The sequence below is a fragment of the Nannospalax galili genome, unplaced genomic scaffold, assembly GCF_000622305.1.
Source record: "Nannospalax galili isolate Female #2095 unplaced genomic scaffold, S.galili_v1.0 scaffold901, whole genome shotgun sequence".
NCBI classification, from domain to species: Eukaryota; Metazoa; Chordata; class Mammalia; order Rodentia; family Spalacidae; genus Nannospalax; species Nannospalax galili.
Window position 1 is genome coordinate 1,415,951 of NW_008344555.1, and position 24,678 is coordinate 1,440,628.

Genomic DNA, 24,678 nt, shown 5'->3' on the forward strand with positions numbered 1-24,678 from the left:
GGAGTATTATAAATTAATATAATTAATACCTTTTATAAATTGATTTTTAAAAATATTACTGACCTGTTTATAAATTCAAATTCTATCTCTCTTCCTGCTACTGCACAGTAGCATTTGGACTGGGACTGTCATTGTGACCGGTCAGTTTAACCATATATGTTCTCTTGTCTGTGTGGATTTCTACACATTCACCTTCTAACCCAGGCTTATAGATGACTTGAACCTCATGGAAGACTCAAGAAGTTCAGCCCCACAGTTAGGAAAGGAACCAAGATCTAAGCTTAATGCCTTACTACTCACATCTCAAATTCACCAAATCTACTGCCCCAGCATCAGTGTGTCTCAGTCTAGGACTTCATCCTTCCCTGTTATTATGCCTTTGGGGAAAGCTCCACTTTCTCTGCAGCTGAGATTTATCTTCAGCTGAGTGTTCAGTGTTTGGGGAAGAGGAGCTTGGATAAGGACTGATAAAGGCATATTAGGAAAGGGCAGCCATAGAATTATTAAAAGATAGTGCAAGAGAGAACAACTGGTTTTGGATAAGCTTACCAGAAAGATAATGGGCATGAAAGAAAGGGAGAAACAACATTTCTCTTGTCAATAGTGCTTGCCAAGCCAAAGACAGGAAGCAGGGGGCCTAGAACCAGCTGCCTCACAGGCAGTCAGCCACTTTGGCTCCCCCTACCCCACCCCTCCTTCTGTGAGCCTGTCACCACAGCCTTTTCAGGGGCCATGGTGGCTGCCAATTTTCAAGGGGGGAGGTAGATGGGTAATGCCTCAGCTGCTGGAGTATCTGCATGCTAGACCTAGAGGTGGCTTCCCCAGCCCCCACCACCACCTCCTCCAGAAGAGGCAATGACTTCCTAGTGTTCTAAATTGGAATGAACACATTTTCCCAGAGACACAGCATCACACCTGCTACTTAGTCTCTGTGAGTCATGTAGTTCAGCCGTATTAAGTATTAAGTAGGTTGTTGTGGGCCAGCCAAAAAACATAATCACCATGTAAAGCCTCATTTCTACCAGGAAATGTTTCTGTGTTAATAACAATAACTCACAAATGAATATTTGGAAAATAGTCCATTTTTATATTTTAATAATACATTCCATTCAAAAATATATTTCTTTTTTATTTTACATTTATTCATTCATTCTGGGTTGGAGGAGTGGGTGTGTGAAGGTCAGAGGGCAACTTGCAAGAGCCAGTTCTCTCTCTCTACCATGTGGATCCTAGGGCTCAAACTCAGCTCACCAGGCTTGGCAGCAAGCACTTCCACTCTCCTGATCCATCTCACCATCCCCAATAATATATATCAACACTTCGCAGTAGCTGGACATATGTCCCCAAAACAATATTTAATATCCATAATGATTTTTCCTTGTCCTTTCATAGGATGAGAAAATGGCTTACACACTCATAGCACTGTTTACTTTTTAGAGCTCTACGATTTGGGGGCCATGGCAAACATAAGAAGGCTGAGAATCTCCTCATAACTGACAGTGGTCCCCCCGTTAATGATATAGTGGCCTAAGCAGTTGAGAAGCAGGCTTACCTTTGAAGACCGTGCTTTCCTAGGGGCCTCAGATGATTGAGTTAGAGGTGTACAATGTACCTAAATCCTTCTAACACTAACTTATCTTGGTGGGAAGGATATTCCAAAGTTAGTTATCATTTTCTTCCTCCCTCCCTTTCTCTTTTTCTCTCTTTCTCTCTTCCTTTCTTTCTCTCTTTCTCTCCTCTTTCTCTCTCTTTCTCTCTCTCACTTTCTTTCCTTCCTTCCTTCCTTCTTCCTTCCTTCTTTCTTTCTCTCTCCCTTTCTTTCTTTCTTTCTTTCTTTCTTTCTTTCTTTCTTTCTTTCTTTCTTTCTTTCTTTCTTTCTTTCTTTCTTTTTTTGATAGACAGGATCTCCTATAGCCCAGACTGGCATTGAACTCACTATGTAGTCAAGGATGGCCCTGAATTTCTGATCCTCCTTCCTCTATCTCCCAAGTACTGGGATTATAGGCATGTTCCATCACACAGTTTATGCGGTATTGGAAACTAAACATAGGGCTTCATGCATGGTAGGCAAACATTCTACCAACTGAGCTACATCCCAACACTTATTCCTTTATTAGAGATCATCTTTAGCAACTCATTTGGCAAAGATTTTTGGCACTCCTTGTGCCTATATAACTGCTTCCATCTGCAACTTTTTAAAAAAGATATCACTTTCAGAGCTATTCATCAAAGCCTAGTTAACTGGTTAATTAGTTGGTCAATTAATCAATTTTACACCATTTTATTATTTTTAAAGCTTTGTAAAACTTATTATTATTTTTATTTTATGTGTATGAGTGTATTGTCTGCATGTAACTGCACACGTGTCATGCAACGCCTGCAGAGGTCAGAAGAGGGCATCATCAGATACCCTGGAACTGGAGTTATGGAGAGTTGTTAGCAGTCGCCTGTGGGTGCTGGGAACTGAACTTGGGTCTTTTGCAAGAGCAGCCAGTGCTCTTAACCACTGAGCCATCTCTATCATCCCCCTTCCACCATTTTATTAAAAATATGATTTTCACCTTGGAGACAGTCCAAATGCTATGAGATGGGCATTAAGGAGCTCAGATGCCAGAGATATCAGTTACAGTGCTTTCAGTTAGCACTAACAGCTCAAAGCACAGCCACCCAGCAAAAAAAAACAATAAAGCCCAGCCTGAAACTGCCTGTAGAATCAAGTTTACAAACCAGTCATGATGGATCACTGTCATCTAGGCTGCCTCTAATCCCAGCACTCAGGAGGCTAAGGCAGGAGGACCACAAGGAAGTCTGTCTACATGGGCTACATAGTAAAATCCAGAACAGATTGGGCTACAGAATGAGACGTTGTCTCAAAAAACAACAAAAATAAAAATAAAAAATTTTAAAGGTTCTATGTAAATAAATGGAAAAAGAACTAGTGAAAACCAAGAGACTTTGGGTAACATAAGAAACAAGAAATGGCCAGGAGGGGAAAGCCAAGAAGACCTTCCATATGACGTTACAGAACCTAAGCTCTCACAGTTGTCTCTTTTTCTTTTTTTTTTTTTTTTTTAAGGCAGATATGATACTGCATGCCTCTACTCCCACGTGATGTAGGAAGCTAAAGCAGGAGGATTGCCACAAGATGGAGGCCAACCTGGGCTATGTAACGAGTCCCTAGCCAAAAGAAATTAAACTAAACCAAACCCAAAATAAAATAAAACAAACTTGAAATACATACCTTAGCTTGGCATTAAAAAAAAAAAAAGCAAAACTGAGCACTGTTGTGTTAGGGGAGACCTAGCTTTCTTTTTGTTTTCACTAATGAAAAAGTAATTTCAATGAATAAAAAACAACTCTTAGTAATCTACATGTATACTGTTAGATACCCAAGCAATCTAGAAGAAAATTTAAAAAACTAATTTCTATTAAGATCAACTTATTCTCTATTCAATAAATATTTTCTGAGCACCTTGTATATGCCAAGCACTAATTCCCAACTTTCTTATACAAAAGAAATAAAGGGGCACTATAAAAGATCTAGCAAATGGGCAGTGAAGATGGCTATCAGTAAGGTTCCCGACATGCAAGCATGAAAAGCTGAGTTCAAGTTCCCAGCACACAAAAGCCAGGCACGTTTCTGTAATCCCAGAGCTGGAGAGCCAGAGACAGGCAGATCCCTGAGGTTCACTGGCTAACCAGTCTAGCAGAACTATGAGTTCCAGGTGCAAGGCGAGACCCTGTCTCAAAAATAGAGAACAACTGAAAAAGACATCCAACATCAGCTTTTGGCCTCGTTATGCGCATGCAACACACACACAAATCTAGGAAAGGAAGATGCCACCTCCAGGTACATTGACTCTTCTTTTCTTTGTTCTTGACTTTTTGAGACAGCATGTCACGTAGCTGAGACTAGCCTTGAACTCCTGATCGTCCTGCTTCTACTTCCCAAGTGCTAAGATTATATGTGTGTGCCACCAGGCCCAGTAGCAGTAGTCCTTAAACCACTGCTTTCCATTCTGTTGTTTTTCCTTGAAGGTGGATTCTTTACTCCCAAATCAAGATTTTCCAAATATATTCCACATTCCCAAGTACCAAGCTGCCTTCAGAGAACGCAAACTGATTAAATCACAATCTAAGTGCTTATTTACAGTATCCAATGCTATTTCTGCAAAAAAGTTTTTAAATTTTGGTTTTGAGATAGGGTCTTGCTATGTAGCTCAGGCAGACTTGGAAATCACTATGTAGCCCAAGATGACCTCAAACTTATGATCCTCCTGCCTCAGCTTACCTAGCTTAAAATTTATTTTGTTTAGTAAAATACAATGTTCTTTTGACTTTCATATATCTCTCAAAAATTATCGGAAAAGATATCCTTATTTTACTAATGATTCAGCCGTAAAGTACATGCAAATTATAAGATAAAAAGTTTCTTTGTGTTCAGCCCTGCTTTGTAGTCAAATTTCTTCATAAAAGATATTGGGAACTTGACACCTTAAAGCTGCCTCTTAAAATAAAGTCAATACTTCCAAGGAGCAGAAAAATGTCTTGTTATTGTCTAGGGTGAGACCAGTCCTTAAAAATAATTTTACTTGCTGCTTTGGAAGCTGCTGCATTCTGTCTCTCTTTAATTTAATTCCTTCTTTTCCCTCTTGTCCTATTCAGTCCCTCAATTGACATGTCTGATCTCTGTAATAATATTCAAGTCTCTATGAAAGTATAAAACTGGGACTTTATTTATCTAAGCAGAACTTAATTAGGAAGGTAAATCTTCTGCCAGAAGCCAAACAGGAATGATGTGTGACTATACACTTTAGGAGTCATCATACTCCAAAGATCATCATCAGAGATCTACATCTCTAAGCTGAGCATGGTGGTACTCACCTAATAATCTTAGTACTTTTGAGGGAGGGCCAGAAGGGTCATGAATTCAGGGTCATCTTTGGCTACATAGTGATAGGGAGTTTGAGGTGAGCCTAAGTTACACGAGACCCTGTCTCAAAAACAAACAATAAGATCCACAGCTCTGATCCTCTGAGCCAATGCATGTCACTGTGTGGTGATACACAGGTTTCCAGAGTCTGACAAAGCCTGGAGCTAATCAGACAGAAAGAACTCTTTCTTTCGCATGACAGCAGAGGAAGTAGCAATGGCCATGTTGAAATGCGGGGATGGAGCAGCTTCTGGCCTGAGTCACATTCACCCTTCATAAAGAGGCCTCCTCTCATTTGCAATTCAAAAAAGTTCACTCTGGGCCAGTAAGATGGCTATACAATACCTAAGTTTGATCCCTGGAATCCACATGATGGAAAGAGAGAACTGACTCCTGAAAGTTGTCCTCTGACCTCCACATGAATGCCCTGACAATCATGCACATGCACACACACACACACACACACACACACACACACACACACTCCACAATGATGATGATGATGACGGTGGTGGTGGTGGTGGTGGTGATGGTGGTAAATAATTTTTTTAAAGCATACCGTGAGTCAGGCATCATAATCCAAGCACAGGGGAGTCAAAAGCAAAAAGATCCAAGTTTGAGGTCAGTCTGTCTACATAGTGAGTTCCAGTTCAGCCAGGACTACACAGTGAGACCTTGTCTCAAAGAAACAAACACCAAGAAGAGCATTGTGCTGGTAATCCTAGTACTTGGGCAGTAGAGATAGGAGGATCAGTGCAAGTTCATTGCTAGCTTGGGCTTCCTGTTGAGTCCAAGCTAACCAGGGCTGTATGACACCAGGTCTCAAAAAACACAACAAAAACTTCAGCCTGTATTTGTAATTTGTAATAACCCCACTTTTATTGACAATTGCAATGCATACCTTACACTGTGCTGCCAATCTGGCATCATCTCTTAGACTGATCCTTGAGGCATGCCTCAAGTAAAGGACATGTGACATGTGACTAAATTAAAATGGAGCTGGAGTAGGGGATAGCTGGCCAAGACTCCATGGTTTAAATAAAGAGGCATATTGTACTATGTTGCCCCCAGAAACAGCCTGGATTAGAGTCAACACGAAAACAGAATTAGAGTGAGTTAGATGTAAAAAGAGATAATTTACATTTCCAGTCAGGAAGAATCCAGTGAACCAATTTACTAACGAATGCATTCCATTTAATCTACAGTAGGTGCATACAACCCAACCCAGAAACAACAGGCTTCCTTTTTAAATATTACATACTATATTTTTAAAAACAGAGGCCATTGATTTTGATCCTCTGCAGCTATGCACAATTCAACAGGTTTATTACTTATTTCCTGAGTGCAAGGGGAATGTTTTATTCAGTCATCACCAAAAACAAAAGACCATTCATTGAATTGTTTAATATAACTAAAAAGATGAGCATCTTTCTCTGGGATAGTCTCTGTTTTGTGATATTTTAATAATAAAATAAACATGTTCATTTAAAAAGACATACAAGTTAAACCCTTTCATCCAGGTAAACATGAGAAACTGAGAATATTATTTTCTCCCATTCACCTATTGGTATGGGCTAGAAAAGAATGAACAGGTTTCCTGAGTTTTCAACTCCAAGAGGAATCCATCCAAGCTGTCTCTATTATTAGAATACAAAATGGCAGCTAAAAAATTACTGTGGTTAACAACTGAATAATTCATAGTCCATCCCCTCTTTACGACAGTCCACAAACATATTTCTAGCCCTGGTTTGCTGTAAAGGGAACCATACACAAATTGGTTTTATGATTTAAAAAAAAACAACAACAACTGGCTTTGGTAAGCATTGAGAATAATGGCCAGGCCACAAGCTAGAGAAAGAACCAGAACTGCTACAACCAGTTCTTAAAATTTTTAAGATTATCTGTATATTGTCTGAAACTGCAGTTAGGGATTCTAATCTGTGTTTCATGCATTATGCTGAGCTGTACTATCAATGAAATTTGGAACTGTCTTCCTGTAGTCTCCCAAAGCAAATATGCTATATAAATTATTTTAAACACATTTCAACACACTCTAAATTGAAAATTCTGTGTTCAGAGGCACTGAGAATTTCAACTTCAGGGGGGAAAAGGCATTTCAATTAGTGAAGGAAAGATGCTCACCAAGCCGAAAGGATTAATTTTTACAGTTGAGCATGAGAGCAGGAGTGAAGCCTGATGCCACTATTCATCTAAAACACCCAGAAACGTTCAACTTTGTTTTACTTTCTAAAAAAGGAGTATGTTAAGCATTCCAAAAGTATGAGAGGCTTTTACCTTTGACTTTATTTTTAAGACATTTTTCCAAAACCAGGCAGTCTGTGCCAAATAGAGCATGGAAATGAGACACAACATGGCTGCATGTTTTTGTTTTCCAATTTCAAGTTCCATCCATATCTAACATCCCAATGTAACTAATATAAAACCTCAGAACCCTGAGAAAGCCTTTTCTCTGCATCCAATTTGTTTAAATGTTAAGATTCCAAACGATCATCTGGATCACTTATCAAATGGGATTATCTCAACATAACTGAACTGCTTTTATCATAACATAAAAGCATTTATGGACAACAGTCTACATGAATACATTAAAAATTACAATTATAAACTAGCTTCCAGGGCTAGAGACATAGCTCAGGTGGTAGAATGCCTGCCTCACATGCATGAGGTCCTGGGTTCAATGCCCACTATCCCATAAACCAGGCATGGTGGCATACACCTGTAATCTCAGCACTCAGGATGCCGAGGCAGGAGGATTGGAAGTTCAGTGTTAGCCCTGGCTACATAGAGAATTTGAGAACAACCTTGGATACAAAAAAGAAAGCTTTCGTTGAGAGTTTAGTTTCTGCTTTCCTGGCCTTCTGTCATGAATGCTAGGGGTAGCACAGACCTCCTCAGTGCTACTGCCTACTATCACCAACTGGGACATTGGCATACACCTAATAAGTAGCCAACTCAGGTCAGGCCAAATTCAAAGTCGGAGCTCTTAGCCACTGCACTACTATACTGTATACATGCACGCACGCACGCAGGGGACGGACGCACGCACGTCTGAACCAGGAAGCCGATGAGACCAAAGCAGGGAAAGCAGCAAAATTCTAGTAAGTAGACCTATATAGTGTGTGCCTGGCCCCCTACTCAAGGACCTCAGGTGGTTCTGTGTTTGAGGGTCCACTTTAGCTAGCTCTTCTGCCTTTTGCTGGTGTGCTGTTGATTTTGTTTCTTCCATGTTATGTGCAAATGCGTATACTTTCTGCTATGTCCATTATATTTAATCGGCAGTAGCCCTTCTTCTCCCTTTATCCCAGCTTTCTAGTGAGGTACACTGTCCCAGTTTACAAAGTGTTTCCACATACCTTACCTCATCTCACCTCATCTACTTCTAATCAGTATAAAGTGAAGAGCCAGGTTACCCGTAATGCTCACATGCTTAGATAAGTAAAAGTAATTTGGCTCTGAGTGAGGGACTGAGGCAGTTTCCTGGGAACAAAGTGGATAAGTCTCAGTGCCAAAATTGGATCATCTCCTTTGTAGCTCAATTCTCCCCTGACTACTCAGTCATTCTACCAATCGTTTACTGAGTCAGTATTAGTGACCAACTGCTACAACACCATTTTATATTGAATACTAGGGTTATAAGGATGAACAGCCTCTGAGAACTTCCAGCACTAGTCAGTAGATGTGTTGACACATAACTATAGTGATAATGAGCACACAGTATAAAAATAACTTGGTACAAGGGGCTGACAAGATGGCTCCGTGGGTAAGGACACTTGCTGCCACCAAACCTGACAACCTGAGTTTGATCCCTGGAACCCACATGGTGCAAGGAGAGAAATGGCTCCCGAAAATTGTCCTCTGACCTCCACACACTTGCCTTAGCCATGGAGGTGCCTGCTTGCACACACACACACACACACACACACAGATATTAAACAATAAAATTAAAAAAAAAAACACATCTTAGTGCAAGGAATTGTGAGGAATGGGCACAAATTGTTTGACCTAACAGAGACGATGACCTAGAAGAACCAAGGCTAAAAAGCAGGCTCCCCTCTCAGTATGTTCTCTCTTCTCTCTTCTTCTCTCTTCTCTCCTCTCTTCTCTTCTCTCACATTTCCTCCCGCCCTTCCTCTCTCCATCCCTCCCTTCTGCCCCCTTCCCCCTCTCTCCTTCTCAGTCTCACTCTGTAGCCCAGGCTGGCCTCCAATTCACAACACTCCTTTAACTAGAGAGTTTCTTAACTCTTGATGTACATGGATGCTTCAACTCTGGATGTTTGAGAAAACATAATCTCAGAACTGAAGAGATGGCTCAGTGGTTTGACTGCTCTTACAGAGGACCCAGGTTTGATTCCCAGCACCCACACGGCTGCTAACAACCATCCGTAATTCCAGTTCCATGAGAATCTGATGCCTTCTTCTGACCTCCGAGGGCATTGCACAACATGGGTACACTTACACACATGTAGGCAATACACTCATACACATAAAATAATAAAATATTTTTTAAAAAAATCCCAAGGCTTGATCACTTCTAAAAACTGTCTGGAAGTACTTCCTACGGAAATATATACATACATACATACACACACACACACACACACACACACACACACATATATATATATATATATACCCTATGACCTAGCAACTCTACTGCTACACATAAATTCAACAGAAATGTTCTCCAGGAGATACCCATAAAGATATTTATAGCAGCATTTTTCACTGCAACAGTCCAAAACCTGAAAACCTCTAAACAACCTACATTGCCCATCAGTGAGCGAACAGCAAAACAAAATGTGGTATATGCATACAATGGAATACTACTCAGTAATAACAAAGAATGAACCACTAGTGCCTTCAACATACTAGTACAATTACTATGCTGGGGGGAAGAACTTTTATGAAGTGAGTATACATTTTATCATTCAATTCATATAGATTATCAAAACGGAAAAGTAAACTATTATCTTAGAAGTTAGGGTGGTAATGTTTTGCAGTGATCAGCAGTGATGGAAGGCACCCAAGGGTGCTTATAGGTGCTGATAATGCTCTACTTCTTAATGCAAATGATTATATGGCTATATCCAGTGTGTAAGGATTCACCAAACTAAATATTTAGGATTTGTTCCATTTCTTGAATTCATATTATAAAACTGACTTAAAAAAAAAAAACCTAAGCGCATGCCTCATTATAGACTAATTAAACTCAGAATTTTTGAGTGATGGGACTCCAATATTTGTGTTTTGTTTGGTTTTGGGGTTTGGGTAGATTTTTCTAGATTTATTATTATTTTTTAATTATGTGTATGTACGTGTGTCTGTGTGTGAGTGTGTGCACTTGAGTACTGGTGCGTGTGGAAGTCTGAGGCATCAGATCCCCCTGGAGCTGGAGTTCCAGGCAGAGTACCAGGAATGGGTGCTGCAAATTAAATTCGGGTCCCTTGGAAGAGCAGTACGTGTTTGTAACCATTGAGCCATCTCTCCAGCTCCCAATTTTTGGCATTTTTATGAGTGAGGATTGTTCTTTTGAGATAGGGTTTCCCTGTGACCCCGACTGAGCTGGAACTCACTATGTAGACCAAGTTGGCCTTGATCTCATAGTAATCCTCCTGCCTCTGCCTCCCACGTGATGGGATTAAATGCATGTGCCACTATGCCCAGCCCCAACACTTGTGTTTTCAAAAGCAACCCAGATGCTTCTAGTGTATGCTCGTGTCTGAAAACCAAGGACCTAGATGTTTCAGCTCCTATCAATGCCTCCCTAGAGGCCAGAGAGTGGTGGCTCATGATGGGGAATGAGTTCTGGTGTAAGAAACAGAGCTGACTAATCTCCCTCTGCTCTGGACCGCCAGGATGAGGCATGAGTCTGGATCTTCCCCAAACCCAGTTTTTCCCACTGTATAAAGGCTGCAATGCCACCTTGCCTCTCAGGGTTATTGTGAAGACTAAATAAGATAATCGACGCAAAGCACCTGGCCCAATGTCTAGAACACAGCAGGTATTGGAGAAACAGCATTCTATTTCTTTTCCTCCTTTTCATCTAAACTCTAAGAACAGTAATGAACATAGTGCTGCAAATGAACTGAACACGTGCCCTCTGATTTCACCTCCCTAATAAGTTTCTAGACTGAAGTAATATTCTATGAATGATGCCAAATGAGTGTCCGGTCGGAAATCTCTGGGCCATGGTCACTCCTATTCATCCCCTGCTAGCCCTGAGTGTGACTAGAGAGGTGGCAGATCAAAGTTAAACATAACCCCAGACCCTCCTCTCACTCCTAACTACAGACAGAGCAGGCTCTATGCAAGCAAAAAAGGCCAAAATGAGAGCTCACAAAAGGAATACAAAACAATTCGTAATTCAGATGACATGCCATCCATACAATGCTCCAAATGGAACACTTTTGTATAAAACATCACCTTTTACTGAAAGCAAGCAAACAAGCAACAAAATCCAGACTGAAGTCAGCCTTTTGACTCTACCTTGGGAAGCTGTCTGACTTCAGTTAACTAAACTTTTCTGTTTCTTTGGCAGATGAAAGCAATTCCAGCTACCATGCATCCTTTATAAAGACACAGTGAGTTTGGGATAAGCAGAATGCATTGCCAAATAAATAAATAAACACCGAAGCAGTGCAAGGTGAGATTACTAGCTGGAAATTTACTTTGTTCAAATCTTCCTCAGCACCCCACATGCAGACAGACATTCTCTTGTTTTAACTGCTCCAAGTATATACCCAGAACCACATGGGCCTGAAGCTTGCTTATGTAAGAAGGGACTGCAGCATTGCCTGGCATGTAGCATAATATTTTGCTTAAGAGAAATCCTTGGAAATGCCTCTGCTGAAGTCCAAGGGCAGGCCTAGGCCTTACATTTTGGACAGAGGTGCTCTCGGTTACAGAACACTGAACTGTGGCTGGAGCAAATGATGTCATCAGAGATCCTCTTACCATGGTCAATGTCAAAATTAAGATAGGAAGTTCAAGGACAAACTGGATTTTTCCAAGCAAATGTAAGTTAGAAAAGAAATCTGAACTTTAGAATCTTGCCTTAAAAATTAATACCTCGAAAATTAAAGTCACTGAAATTTATCCTATTCTATGTGGCTTTTGTGATTCTTGGGAAGTTTTTATTAAAAAAACATAGTTTCATAGCAAAATACATTTGTTGAGTATATTTTTACTCCCACCACAAATTAAGAAAAGAGGGAAAAAGCATGTCAGTCACTCCTACATCAAAAAACAATAACAAACCAAAACTGAAAATATAATATATAAAATTTTGAGGAGAAGATCTTTAAAGGGTCGGAGATAAACTTGAGGGTTCACCAGTCTAGAGCTAAGAAACTAAATAGCTGGAATACCTGTTGGGTCCCTCAATGATAAAAATGAAAACTTGAAATGAAGTACGGATACTTTGGAATACCAGTAGAGCACAGGTCTTTTCTATCCAAAAACCATTCCTGCGACAGACCTGCCCCAAACAATCCCCAATGCATAGATTGTCCCTGGGTTTGAGAGGGCATCAAATTAATATCAAAAATAGTTGACTTCTTGCTCTGTTCCAGGAAGGGGAAAAGGCAGAATCCAGTCCGCTGCAAACCTTGTGGCCAAAGCTGAACAACACGCCCCTAAGTTTGGCGCTTCCTAGCTCTGCGCCCTGGCCCCCGCCCCTGCTCTGGACACCCTGAAGCTCAGTGCACTGAGAGGCCCTGGTCAAGAAGGGACCAGGCTTTGGGGCTGCAGACCGCGGCAGTCAATCCCGGAGGAAGGGCGGCTCCTTCCTGGCTCCTCCGGCCCCCCAGCCCCAGGCCCTCCCGTGCTCCCCTTCCCCTGACCCCTTGTCCCCCAGGCAGGTCACCTGGCTCGGCCGCTGCCCGCCTGTCCTCCAGCTGCTAGCTCCCTCCAGCCGCCGCCGCCTCCTTGGAAGCGGCTCGCCCTTCCGAGTCACGGGGCCAGCGGGCGCTCAGCGAGCCGTGCCAAGGCTGCGGGAAGCGCTGTCCCCCAACCGGAGCTGGGACCCTGCCCCGCGCAGCCGCCACCGGGGAGAAACTGGAGAGCTTGCTGGGCTGGCCGGCGGGGAGGGGCCGCTGCAACTTTGCTCCTGGACGCACGAGGAGGGGGCGCCCGTCTCCAAACTCCGTGCCGCGCCGCCAAGCTCTCCAGGCAAGGAATATTTATTTATTTATTTATTTATTTATTTATTTATTTATTTATTTATTTATTTATTTATTCTTAACGAGGAGGGAAGTCAGATTCTTGCCCTCAAGTTCTCGCTCTAGAGCTCCAATGGCGGGCTGCGGGAGGCGCGCCCCTCTGGGAGCACCGGCGGCCGCTGGAGAGGAGCGGCTGATGGGGGAGCCTGACCCCACGCTCCGCTGCAGGGAGCCAGAGCCGGAGAACAGCGGCCTGGAGGGACTGGGCCAGAGGCAGAGAAGCGATGACCCGGACCTGGATCTCAGAAGTAGGAACTGGAAGTGACAGCGGCACAAGGCAGAGCAGCAGCGGTGGCGACAGCGGCGGCAGCTGCTGCTGCAGGAGCAGCAGCCCGGTAGCCCTGGCAAGAGCAAAAGCCGCGATATAGCGGCGGCAGCCACACTGTGCATGCTGCTGCCTCCCAGTTCACAAGCCCAGGACTAACCAACCTCGCCTGGCCTATCCAGGGCCACTCCAAAACCTCCACCGAAAATGCTGAACCCAAGGACTAGCCATTCTTAGATGGTGGCCCACTTTCCTAACCCCATCCCCAGATGCAACTCGGGACCCCTAAGCTGCCTGGTGACCCAATGAGACACCCCACTCAAGCAAAGAAGCACTCAGCAGCCCTTCCTATCCATCGTTTCCTTGAACTATCTTGGATGCCTTTCCTGGACTCTGCTCACCATAGGCCCCAAATTAAATAGCCTTTTCAAGGGAGAATTTCAAAAGGTTCCTGGTAAATGAGAAATAACTATAATCTCACTTGAAGTCCAATTTTTCCCCCTGGTGCTAGGGAATGAAGCCAGGCCTCACACATACTAGGCAAGTATTATACCAAAGACCTGCACCCCAAGCCCCTTGTTATTTTGAGACATGGTCTCACCATGAAAGCCAGACTGCTCCAGAATGCACTTACTCCTGCCTCAGCCTATTGAGTAGCTGGGATCACATGTGCGTGTCACTGTGTATAATTTGAGGCTCACTTTTAAAGTATTTATGTGTATGAGTGTTTCGCCTGCGTGTATGTAAGTGTACCATGTGTGTACAATGCCTGCAGAAGCCAGATACTGGTTAGCAGCCATGTGGGTGTTGGGTGTTAGGTGTTGGGAACTGAACCCAAGTCCTCTGCAAAAGCAGTCAGTGCTCTTAACCCGTGAGTCATCTCTCCAGCCCCAAACTCATTTTTCCTAAAAGTGCCATGCAGTCAGTAAAAGAACAGGACAGAGTCACAGATGATATTTAACCTTCTTTGCTTATCTTTATGCAACTTTTACACTGCTTTGGTAGCTATAGTTTTAATAGTCATGAAATTTATAGCTATATGATCATGTGCTGACAATAAAAATTAAATGACAAATTTTAAAAAATTCATTAGGAGTGTCCCATTGGCTCAACTATTAAAAAAAAAATTAAATTGCCAGAACTCTCTTTAGTCTTCCTGCTAGTCCAATTGAGCAGCTAAATATGCAAAACTCTGACCAGTGGAAACTAATGGAAATGGGCCAGTTAAAAGCAGTGCCAGACCAGTAGACACTACCAAACTCCTAAGTGGTCTTCTCATTTCCCAGATGAGCCAATTGAGGCTTAGAGCTAGGAACTCTGAGTTCACACAAGTATCACTGTCAGGGCTTGACAAATGTCCATTTTGTGGTAGTGGTCCATCCTTATGCTGCGCTCCTAGAGCTGGAGGTAGCAGGTGGCAGATTTAGCTTTGCCTGACTTCTAGGACTCCTTCCTTGCAGAACTGCTTCTGGGAAGTGGTAAATCGTCCACCCCATGGGCCTCACTTTGGGGAGCACAGCCGTGCTGTTGCGGTGACAAGGCAGATGGAGTGACTCAGGAAGTCAGGAGGGAGTGAGGGGGTGGGGGCAGAGAAAAACCATACTGCTACCAGCTGGTATTGAAGGAAGGAAGAAAGGAAGGGAGAGAGGTAGGAAGGAAGAGAGGGAGGGTGAAGGGAGGGCGGGAGGGAAGAGAAACTATTTGAATGACATATTCATTCAATGAAACCCCTCAAGAACAAATGATTGTTTTACAAAGTAAGCTGGGTACAGAAGCAGAGATGTCCATTTGTGCAAAATGGAGATCGTAGGTAGGGTGTCCTAGGCAACAAGTAGGGAAATGATGAAGCAGAAGTACCTAATGGGATGAGAGGAAAGTCCCTGAGCTAGAACTTCCAGTCTAGTCAGTCAAGTGACTATTGAGAAACAATGCAGTCAGAGAACTACTACTCAAGACATCCCCAACTGATCAGACCCTAAGATCCTAAGACTCATGTTGTCAGCCAGGTGTGGTGGTGCATACTTTTAATCCTAACACTGGGGAGGAAGGGACAGGCAGATCTATGTGAGACTGATGCCATCTTGTTCTACATAGAGAGCTCCAAGCCAGCTGGAACTATAGGAAGACCCCGTTGCAACAAAATGAAACAAAACAAAAAACAAACAAAAAACCTCATGTTGTCAAGGGACTTTCTAGTCTCATAAGTGATTTTAGCTAAAAATAAGGATTTTTATATATGTTCTGGAAAATTTTGGCTTGACTGAATATTCTCCCTGCCTTCTCCATTCTGTAAGAAAATAAGAAAGATGTATTTGGTTTACACACACATTCATACACAAAAGAAACACAAATGGGCTATAAAAGAGCGACAGACTGTCCAAATTCATTAGGAATCATGAAATAGAAATTACATCAAAAAATGAAATACCATTTTCATCCATCACTTTGGCAAACTTTAAAGATAAATAATATGAAATGTTTTGACAAAGACATGAGGGGAAAAAAAGCACTTTCCACACTTTTGGTGGAACTGTAAGTTGAAATGGAATTTTTGTAGGAGAATTTGACATTATCAAAATCCGACACAATAATTCCATTTCTATGATGAAAAGTTTCTTCAAGAATCATCATGAATGCGCACAAAATTTTATATGCATATACAACAGAATTCACTTGGATTTATCATAGGAATGAAGGATTGATTTAACATTTGAATATCAATCACTGTATTATATCAGTCTAATAAAGATCCTAAACTAACAATCATCTTAACAGAGCATAAAATGCACAAAAGAATCTGGTGAGATGGCTCAGTGAGTAAAATGCTTTCCACACAAGCGTGAGAACCTGACTTAAAATACTCAAAACCAAAGTGAAGTAAAGCCAGGCATGGCAGCATACATCTGTAATATCAGTGCTCCTATGGCAATATGAAAGATGGAGACAGGAGAATCCCTGGAAACTCCAGGGCTAAGTGGCCTAGGATACATAGCATGAAACAACGAAGGTGCTCTGATGCCCTCTTCTGGTCTTCATAGGCATTGCACACACAGTGCACTTAAACACATGCAGGCAAAACACAATAATAATAATAATAATAATAATAATAATAATAATAATAATAAATAGTAATAATGTGTTAGGTAAAGACCAACACCCAAGGTTTTCCTCTGGCCTCCACATATGTGACTACTGCACTCACATATACAAACACACATGCACTCATACAGAACATACATATATACACAGAGCACACAAAGCATATTGGCAAAGCTCATGTTTTTGTGATTAAAAAGTCTCTTGACCAACTAGTAATAAAAGGAAATTTCCTCACACCCCTAAAGGCCATTTATGAAAAATAAGCTGCTAATGTAGTACTTAATGGTGAAAGAACATATTCTTCCTTAAGAGCAAAAACAAAACAAGGAGTTTGTTCTCACCACTTCTAATCAACATGGACTGGGGTTTCCAGCTAAATAAATTAGTGTAGAAACTGAAATAAAAGTTCATAAAAAGTAAGAAATAAAATTATCTCTATTCATAGAAGATATAATCTTGAAAAACAAAAATCATAAGGAATCTACTGAGAAACTATTAGGCCTAAGAAACAAATTCTGTAAAGAAGAAGGATATAAGATAAATATTCAAAATTAATTCCACTTCCATGCACTAGCAGGGAACAATCCAACCCAAATTAAGAAAACAATTCTGGGCTGGGCATGGTGGCACATGCCTTTAATCCCAGTACTCGGGAGACAGAGGCAGGCAGGTCTTTGTGAGTTTAAGGCCAGCCTGGTCTGCATATCCAGGCCATCCAGGACTAGAGAGTGAGACCCTGTATCAAACAAAACAAAACAAAACAAAACAAAACAAAACAAAACAAAACAAAACAAAAACAGTTCTAAGCTGGTGTCATGGTGCATGGAGGTGGAAGCAGAAAGATCACTAATTCAAGGTCATCCTCAGCTACATATTGTTTGAGGCTAGCTGAGAGACAGAGGAGAAGAGGGAAGGGAAAGAGAGGGAGGGAAAGAAGGAAGCGAAGAGGAAGAGGGAGAAGGAAAAGTGGGAGAGAGAAAGGGAGAGGTAGAGATGAAGAAGCAGGAAGGAAGAAAGAAAGAAAAGGAAGGATGGAAGGATGGCAGGCAGGCAGGCAGGAAGGAAGGAAGGAAGAAAAGGAAGGATGGAAGGATGGCAGGCAGGAAGGAAGGAAGGAAGAAAAGGAAGGATGGAAGGAAGGATGGCAGGCAGGAAGGAAGGAAGGAAAGAAGGAAAGAAGGAAGGAAGGAAAGAAGGAAAGAAAAGTCCCAAAAGGGGGAAGGAACACTGGAGAGATGGCTCAGCAGTTAAGAGCACTTGCTGCTCTTACAGAGGACCTGGGTTCAGTTCCCAGCACCTAGATGGGGGTAGGGCTCACAACTACTGGTAACTGCAGCTTCAGGGGTCTGATGCCCTCTTCTGACCTCTGCAGGCATCTGTATTCATGTGGTGCACATACATACAAGCAGACACACACAACCATAAACATAAATAAAAACAAATATTTTATTTAGAGGGGGGTAGACAAAGTCTCACTACGTAGCCCTGACTAGCTTGGAACTCACTATGTAGCTCAGGCTTACCTGAAACTCACAGGATTGCTACTTCTGCCTCCTGAGTGCTGGGATTAAAGGGAAGCAACACCATGCCTGATATAAATATATTTTTAAATTAATTTCATTTATAATAGAACACAGGAATATATCCCTGCACTTCAGAATTTGAGGCAGGAGGTTCAGGAGTTCAAGGTCATCCTCAGCTACATAGTGAGTTCAAGCCCAGGCAGGGCTACATGAGACTGCACGCATAAAAAAATGTGCAGAATACCTTGGGGAAAAATTGAACCAGGAGCTGAAGAGATGACTCAGTGGTTAAAAGCACTGTCTGCTCTTGCAGAGAATGCAGGATCAGTTCTCATACCTATGTGGTAGCTAACAACCATCCACTCCAGTTCCAGGAGATTTGCTGCCCTCTTCTACCCTCTGTAGACATTGCATGCACATGTGCACTTATATACATGCAGGCAAAACACTCATACACATAAAAATTTAAAAAATAAAAAAATTTAAAAAAGAAAACCTTAAAAAAACCAAAACCAAAGCACTGTAAGACATATATGCTGAAAACCACAAAACATGATTGAATAAAATTAAACACAATCTGAGTGAATGGAAAGACTCATGTTCATAGATTAGAAGATTAATGGTACTAAGAGAATACCATTCCTCAGTGATCTATAAATTGAACACAATCCCTATCAAGTCAGCTGGCTGTTTTCAGAAATGGGGAGAGGTATGATGACATAAACTGTAATCCCAGCACTCAGAAGGCAGAGGCAGTAGCATCACCACAAGTTCAAGGTTAAACTTGTCTACATAGCAAGTTCCAGAACAGCCAGGGTTTCACAGTGAAACCCTGTGTCAAAAAAAAAAAAGGACAAGATGATACTAACTCAGCTGTACATGGAAGGAATCTAGAATATTCCAAAGTGGTTTTAAAACTAAGAACAAGTTAGAGGACTCACCTCATTTTAAAACTCACTGCAAAGCTAATGTTAATCACTTACAAATGGGAAAGGTAGTTTTTCCAATAAATAATGATCAGAAAACTGTATGTGGCCGGGTATAGTGGCACACGTCTTAAATCCCAGCACTTGGGAGGCAGAGGCGGGTGGCTTTTTGTGAGATGATGACCAGCTTGGTCTATTTAGCTTGTTTCTTGCCAGCTGGGGTTTTCAAGGAGACCCTGTCTCAAAAAGATGAAAGAAAGAAAGAGAGACAGAGGGAGGGAGGGAGGGAGGGAGGGAGGGAGGAAGGAAGGAAGGAAGGAAGGAAGGAAAAGAAAGAAAGAAAGAAATGAAAGAAGAACAAGGGAGGAAGGGAGAGACAGAGGGAAGGAAGGAAGGAAGAAAGGCAGGAAGGAAGGAAGGAAGGAAGGAAGGAAGGAAGGAAAAGAAAACTGTATGTGCACATCCAAAAGAATTATCTTGGACCCTGTCTTCCTACCATATACAGAAATTAAGTGGAAAGGGATCAAAGGCCCTAATGTAAGAGCCAAAACAACATTTTTACAAATATTCATGACCTTTGACTGGGCAAGCATTTCTTAAATGATACCAAAAGTCAAATAAAAAAACCAAATACAAAAATGGTAGATAAGAACCTGAGAGCTGGGTCACTGGGTAGAAGCACTCGCTGAACAAGCACGACGACTTGGATCTCCAGAATGCACATAAAAAAGCCAGGTGCTGTGATGCATATCTGAAATCCCAGCACTCTTAGAGTGAGCTGGGAGGCAGAGACAGGAAAATTGCTGGGAAGTCCGTGGGCCAGCTAGCCTAGAATCTTCAGCACAGCAGCAAAAACAATGAGACATTACCTCAACAAGGTGGAAGGCAAGAAACAACTCTTGAAAGCTGTCCTCTAACCTCCACGTCAATAAAAAAATGAATCTAACTTCATCAAAAAATTTTAAATGAATTGGACTTCATCAAAATTAAAAAAAATACATTTCTTTCAAAGGATAGTATGGAAGTTAGGGAGATGCTTTGGAGACTGATTCTCCAAAGTGTCTCTGTTACTAGCTGTGTGAACCATTAGAAACCCTAAGATCTTGTACCCACCGATGATATAAAGTGGAGGTCTTCTGGAGAGGCCAAGTGGCCACAAACTTATAATGTGGTTCCCCATGCCTCCAAACTCAATACTCAGCCAGTGAAGAGCTACCTCTCCAACTCACCATTATGCTCTTCCAAACAGACCCTTTCAAACTGGTGGACTTACTTCACATAAATAATAGTGTGCCCTGGGAAACAGTCAAATCCTGCTTTTCTTCTTTTCATACATGTAGAGCTTTATAAAGTTAACTGAAACCCCCTGAACATGTCCTATTTCTCTCTCTCTCTCTCTCTCTCTCTCTCTCTCTCTCTCTCTCTCTCTCTACCTTTGTAAAGACTTCTCTCTAGGTCTATTTCCCAGCTAACAAGAAGCTTGAGACTAGATAGGCAACATACTTGGCTGCTCACTGTTCCCCAGCTCAGCTTTCAATCTCATTCCTTCTGGACTGATTTTATGTGCCTTCTTTCGGGGATCTAAGAGTGTCTTAATATGGTTCCTATATATACCCTACAGGCACAGTTTTGCACACAACAGTTCAAAAACACCTAGTAATAACCTAATGGTGAACAGTAGAACTCCTGTTTAGATGGAGTGATACATTAAATGCTGTAGATAAATTATTTAATTTGATTCTTAAAACAGTATTCTGTAATGAAGCCCATCACTTTGTATACTAACTGAAATTCACTTTAATGATCTTTTGTTAGTCTCTATCATACAGATAAAGAAACAGGAGCACAGCAATGCCTAGTAACTTTATGAAGAGTTACACAGTAGTAATTGACAGAGCTGAGACTCTAACATATGGGGTTTGGGAGATGGCTCAGTGGGTGAAGTGCTTGCTATGCAAATGTGAGGACCTGAGTTCAGATCCCCAGCATCCACATAAATGCTGAGTGTGGTAGTGTATATCTGTAACCTCAGTGCTGTGTGGGTGAAAGGTTTGCTGACCAGCTAGTCTAGCCAAAACAGTGAGGCACCTTGTACCAAGAAAGAAAGGAAGGAAGGAAGGAAGGAAGGAAGGAAGGAAGGAAGCCCCCCACACACACAAGAAATGGACAAGATGATTCTAAAACTCATCTGTACAAGCAGGGGATCTAGAATATGCCAAAATAGTTTTGGAAACCTGGAGAGTGATAGAGACATTCAGCATTGACTTCTGGCCTCCACATGTGTCCACACAGCTCAGTACACATATATCACAAACGCACACTATACACACACATACAAAAAAAACAGAAAAAAGAGTCTAACACATATGTAAGAAGTTACAGGGGCATATGACTAATCTCAGTGTCAGATATTCCTTTATTTCAATGCTCTATCATGTTCAGGTCAGCCTGAATTATTAAAAAGAGATAAAAATATCCCCAACGGCTTTTAAAGAAAACAGAAAATGATAATCTTTTTTTAGTAAGATTTCTACCCAAAGTCCATAAAACATTTTTTGGAGAAAACTATTTTAAGCATTTGTGCTTAAAGGAATAAACTTTAGTTATCAGAAAGATTCCCAACAGCGCCAGCATCACGAGGTGTTTCTGCATCATCTAGTATTCTAAGATCCACAAAGAAGCACAGTACATCTTCTGGCGACTTCAGCACAGAAATCACTGGCAACTTCACTGTGTTTTTATTTGAAAAATTAAATAAGAAAATGTCATGATCTGTTCCACAATAGACAGCATTCTCTAAGGAATATCAAGTGCTCTGAATCCATGTGGACCATGGAGAGAGAGAGAAAGAGAGAGAGAGAGAGAGAGAGAGAGAGAGAGAGAATAAAATAAATCCACCTAAGGAAGGCTACTCAATCTCTGGGCAACAACAAGGAAGAGACTGGAATCAGATACTCTGAAACAGTTGTAGCTTCATACTAGGGCTGGCTTTAAGAATTGTTTTTTTGAGACAGTCTCCCTGTAGCCCCAGCTGGCCTGAATCTCACAGAGATTTACCAACCTCTGCCTACTGAGTGCTGGGATTAAAGGTGTGCACCACCATGCAGGGCATTAAGATAATTTTTGAAGGAAGCAAAGTTATCTGGGGCAACACTAGTAGGACAGCTAGTAATGGTAAATAACAATAAGAAAGACTGACACTCAAATAATACTATATTCTGAGGGGTTTGCAAGTATGAATTCATTGAAATTGTACAGCAATTGCAGGGGATAGGTGGCACTATTATTCCTAGTTTACAGGAAAGACCAAGGTGTGGAAGTGTAGATGAATCAGGTACTTGAAGGTCACAAAGCCACTAGTAAACAGGAACTGAGATGTAAGCTCAAGAAGCCTAACAACAGACTCCATGCTCAAAGCACTAACTGTGCACAGATAATGCTTGTTTTACTAATTCAGGGTACATATGACCCTGGCCCTGAGCTGACAATAAGTACACAGATTATCTGTTTTATCTTAGAAGGTTGACTCTTAAGCTTATATAATGAGGCAGTATCTCATTTGATCCCGAAACAGCCCCACGAGGTAGCTCTTATTGTGTCCATTTCAGACAGAAGTGGTGCAAGAGGGCAGAGGGCGTGGCTCCTTGCTAGCACACACAAGAGGAGGATCTGGCTTCCCTGCACCATAGAAACAATACTGAAGCACAAAAAAAGTAACTTGACACATAGACAGATGTACTGGCCTCTTTTTCAGTAACACCATTTCTACACACTGTAGGGTCTCACATAATGTAAGTAATGCAACATCCTTTAATATATTTTTCTTTTGTTTGAGGTGCTGGAGATTAAATTCAGGGCCTTGTGCATTAAGCATGTATTGTACCATTAAGCTGCATCTCCAGCACTGCAATGAACCTTAAGTACAATTTTGACCTGAAATCCAGGTTCTCTCAGTTTTCCAAGGCCTCTGTTCTGAAGTGTTAATGAGAGATAAAAAGGCTGGTCTCTTTTTAAGTTTTCTTTGTTGGTTTGTTGGCTTTGGTTCTGGTGTTTTGTTTGGCGGGTTGTTTTTTTTTCAGGAGGGGGTGTTTTGTTTTGTTTTGCTTTCCTTTTGTTTTGCTTTTGTAACTCTCGGTATTTGCAGAGACCCTCTGCAGCAGCCAGTGGGTCACTTCTGTTTCCCCTTAGTAAGGAAGCACACCCACAGAAGGTCTGTCACCAGGAGCCTGTTTTCTGGATTTAGATGCTGCATTTAAAAGACACCATTTCTGAGTTTTTATTTTGTTTTCTTATCTTTTTGTTTTTCCATTCTAATTTTATCTTATTCTTTCATTTTTCTCTTTTTCTTTCTTTATTTTTTCCTCTTGAGAATGGCTCTCCTTCTCGTAGCACAAGCTGGCCCCAAAGTTACTGCATAGCTAAGGATGACCTTGAAGTTCTGATCCTCCTGCTTCCACCTCCTAGGTACTGTGGATTAGAGGGGTATGCCACCGTGCCCAGCTAATGATTCTGTTTTGTTTAGAATTGGCTTCTAGAAAAGATACATACTAATCCTTCACCGCTGGGGACCACTAATCTCAACTCTGGTTTCTCTAAAGTGCCACCCCTATTTACCTTAGTGACCAAGGGCAGCAAAGATCGATTAAGCACCTTTTTTTTTTTTTTAAGACAGAGACTCCCTATAGCCTCAGATGACCTGGAACTAGCTATGTAGATAAGGCTGGCCTCAATCTTATCAAGAACACCTGCCTCTGCCTGCAATGTGCTGGGATTAAGGCTGAGTGCCACCATGCCCAAAGCCAATCAAGTAATTTTTTTTTTTTGGTCTTTTTGAGACAAGGTCTCCCTGTAGCTCCAGCTGTCCTAGAACTCACTATGTAGACCAGGCTGGCCTTGAACTCACAGAGATCCGCCTGCCTCTGCCTCCGGAGTGCTGGGATTAAAGGCATGCGCCACCACGCCCACCTCAATCAAGTACTTTTACTGCTGTCTTTTATTAGCAGAGCATAAAATAATGGCAAAATGAAAGGCAAGGCGGGTAAGCTTACTTCCACTTGAAGGGCAGCACATCCTTTCAGGAAGTCATTGATGTTGCTGATACAGTTGGCTTCAGTTTGGGGCTCCAGACAATACTAGAAAAACAGTCAAATGTCAATTGGAGATTGCCAGTCCAAGACAAACAAGCCATCATCATCATTTGCTGATAACTAGATAAGGTAGGCTTTTTAAGGCAGAGGACAGCCCTGCTCTCCATCCAGGAAGAGAACTAACCACTGAAGGAAGTGATGCAAATGTCTAAACGGTTGGTTTTGTTTCAATGTCACCAAGCTGTTTCTACTTACAAATATTTTTTTCATGCCTTCAGCCCAAGTGTGGGGATAGCAGATCAGAGAGATTAAGACAGTTTTTTGTTTGGTCCATGCTTTCAAGCAAGAACACTACACTTATTGCTTCCCACTTCCCCTTCATGATTGTTTGTTGATATTCTACTTCACTTGGCCGAGCTCAACACTTATCATATCTCTCTGTGTCTAATCACTTGTTTCTTAAGTTTAAAAAATTGTAAGTAAATCTTATTCAGTAAAAATAGAAACTGATTCAAGAAGGCAGAAAGCCCTACTCACAGTCACATTCCGAAATGACCTCAAGAGAAGAATCATAGAACTCTACTAAGCTTACATAAGTGCCTA

General features: G+C 41.7%; 1 protein-coding gene across 2 annotated transcripts in view; it reads right to left on the reverse strand.

Annotated features, from left to right (window-relative positions):
• Arhgef6 (Rac/Cdc42 guanine nucleotide exchange factor 6) overlaps positions 1-24,678 on the reverse strand; it is a 151,905-nt gene that overhangs the window by 126,321 nt on the left and 906 nt on the right. Inside the window, exon 2 of one of the 2 annotated variants that reach the window (XM_008840705.2) lies at positions 24,037-24,120. In XM_008840705.2, the coding sequence (XP_008838927.2) occupies positions 24,037-24,120 (84 nt within the window). Of the gene's footprint in view, positions 1-12,820; positions 13,107-24,036; positions 24,121-24,678 lie in introns of those variants that run through there. The other variant, XM_029567177.1, reaches the window with a different exon arrangement.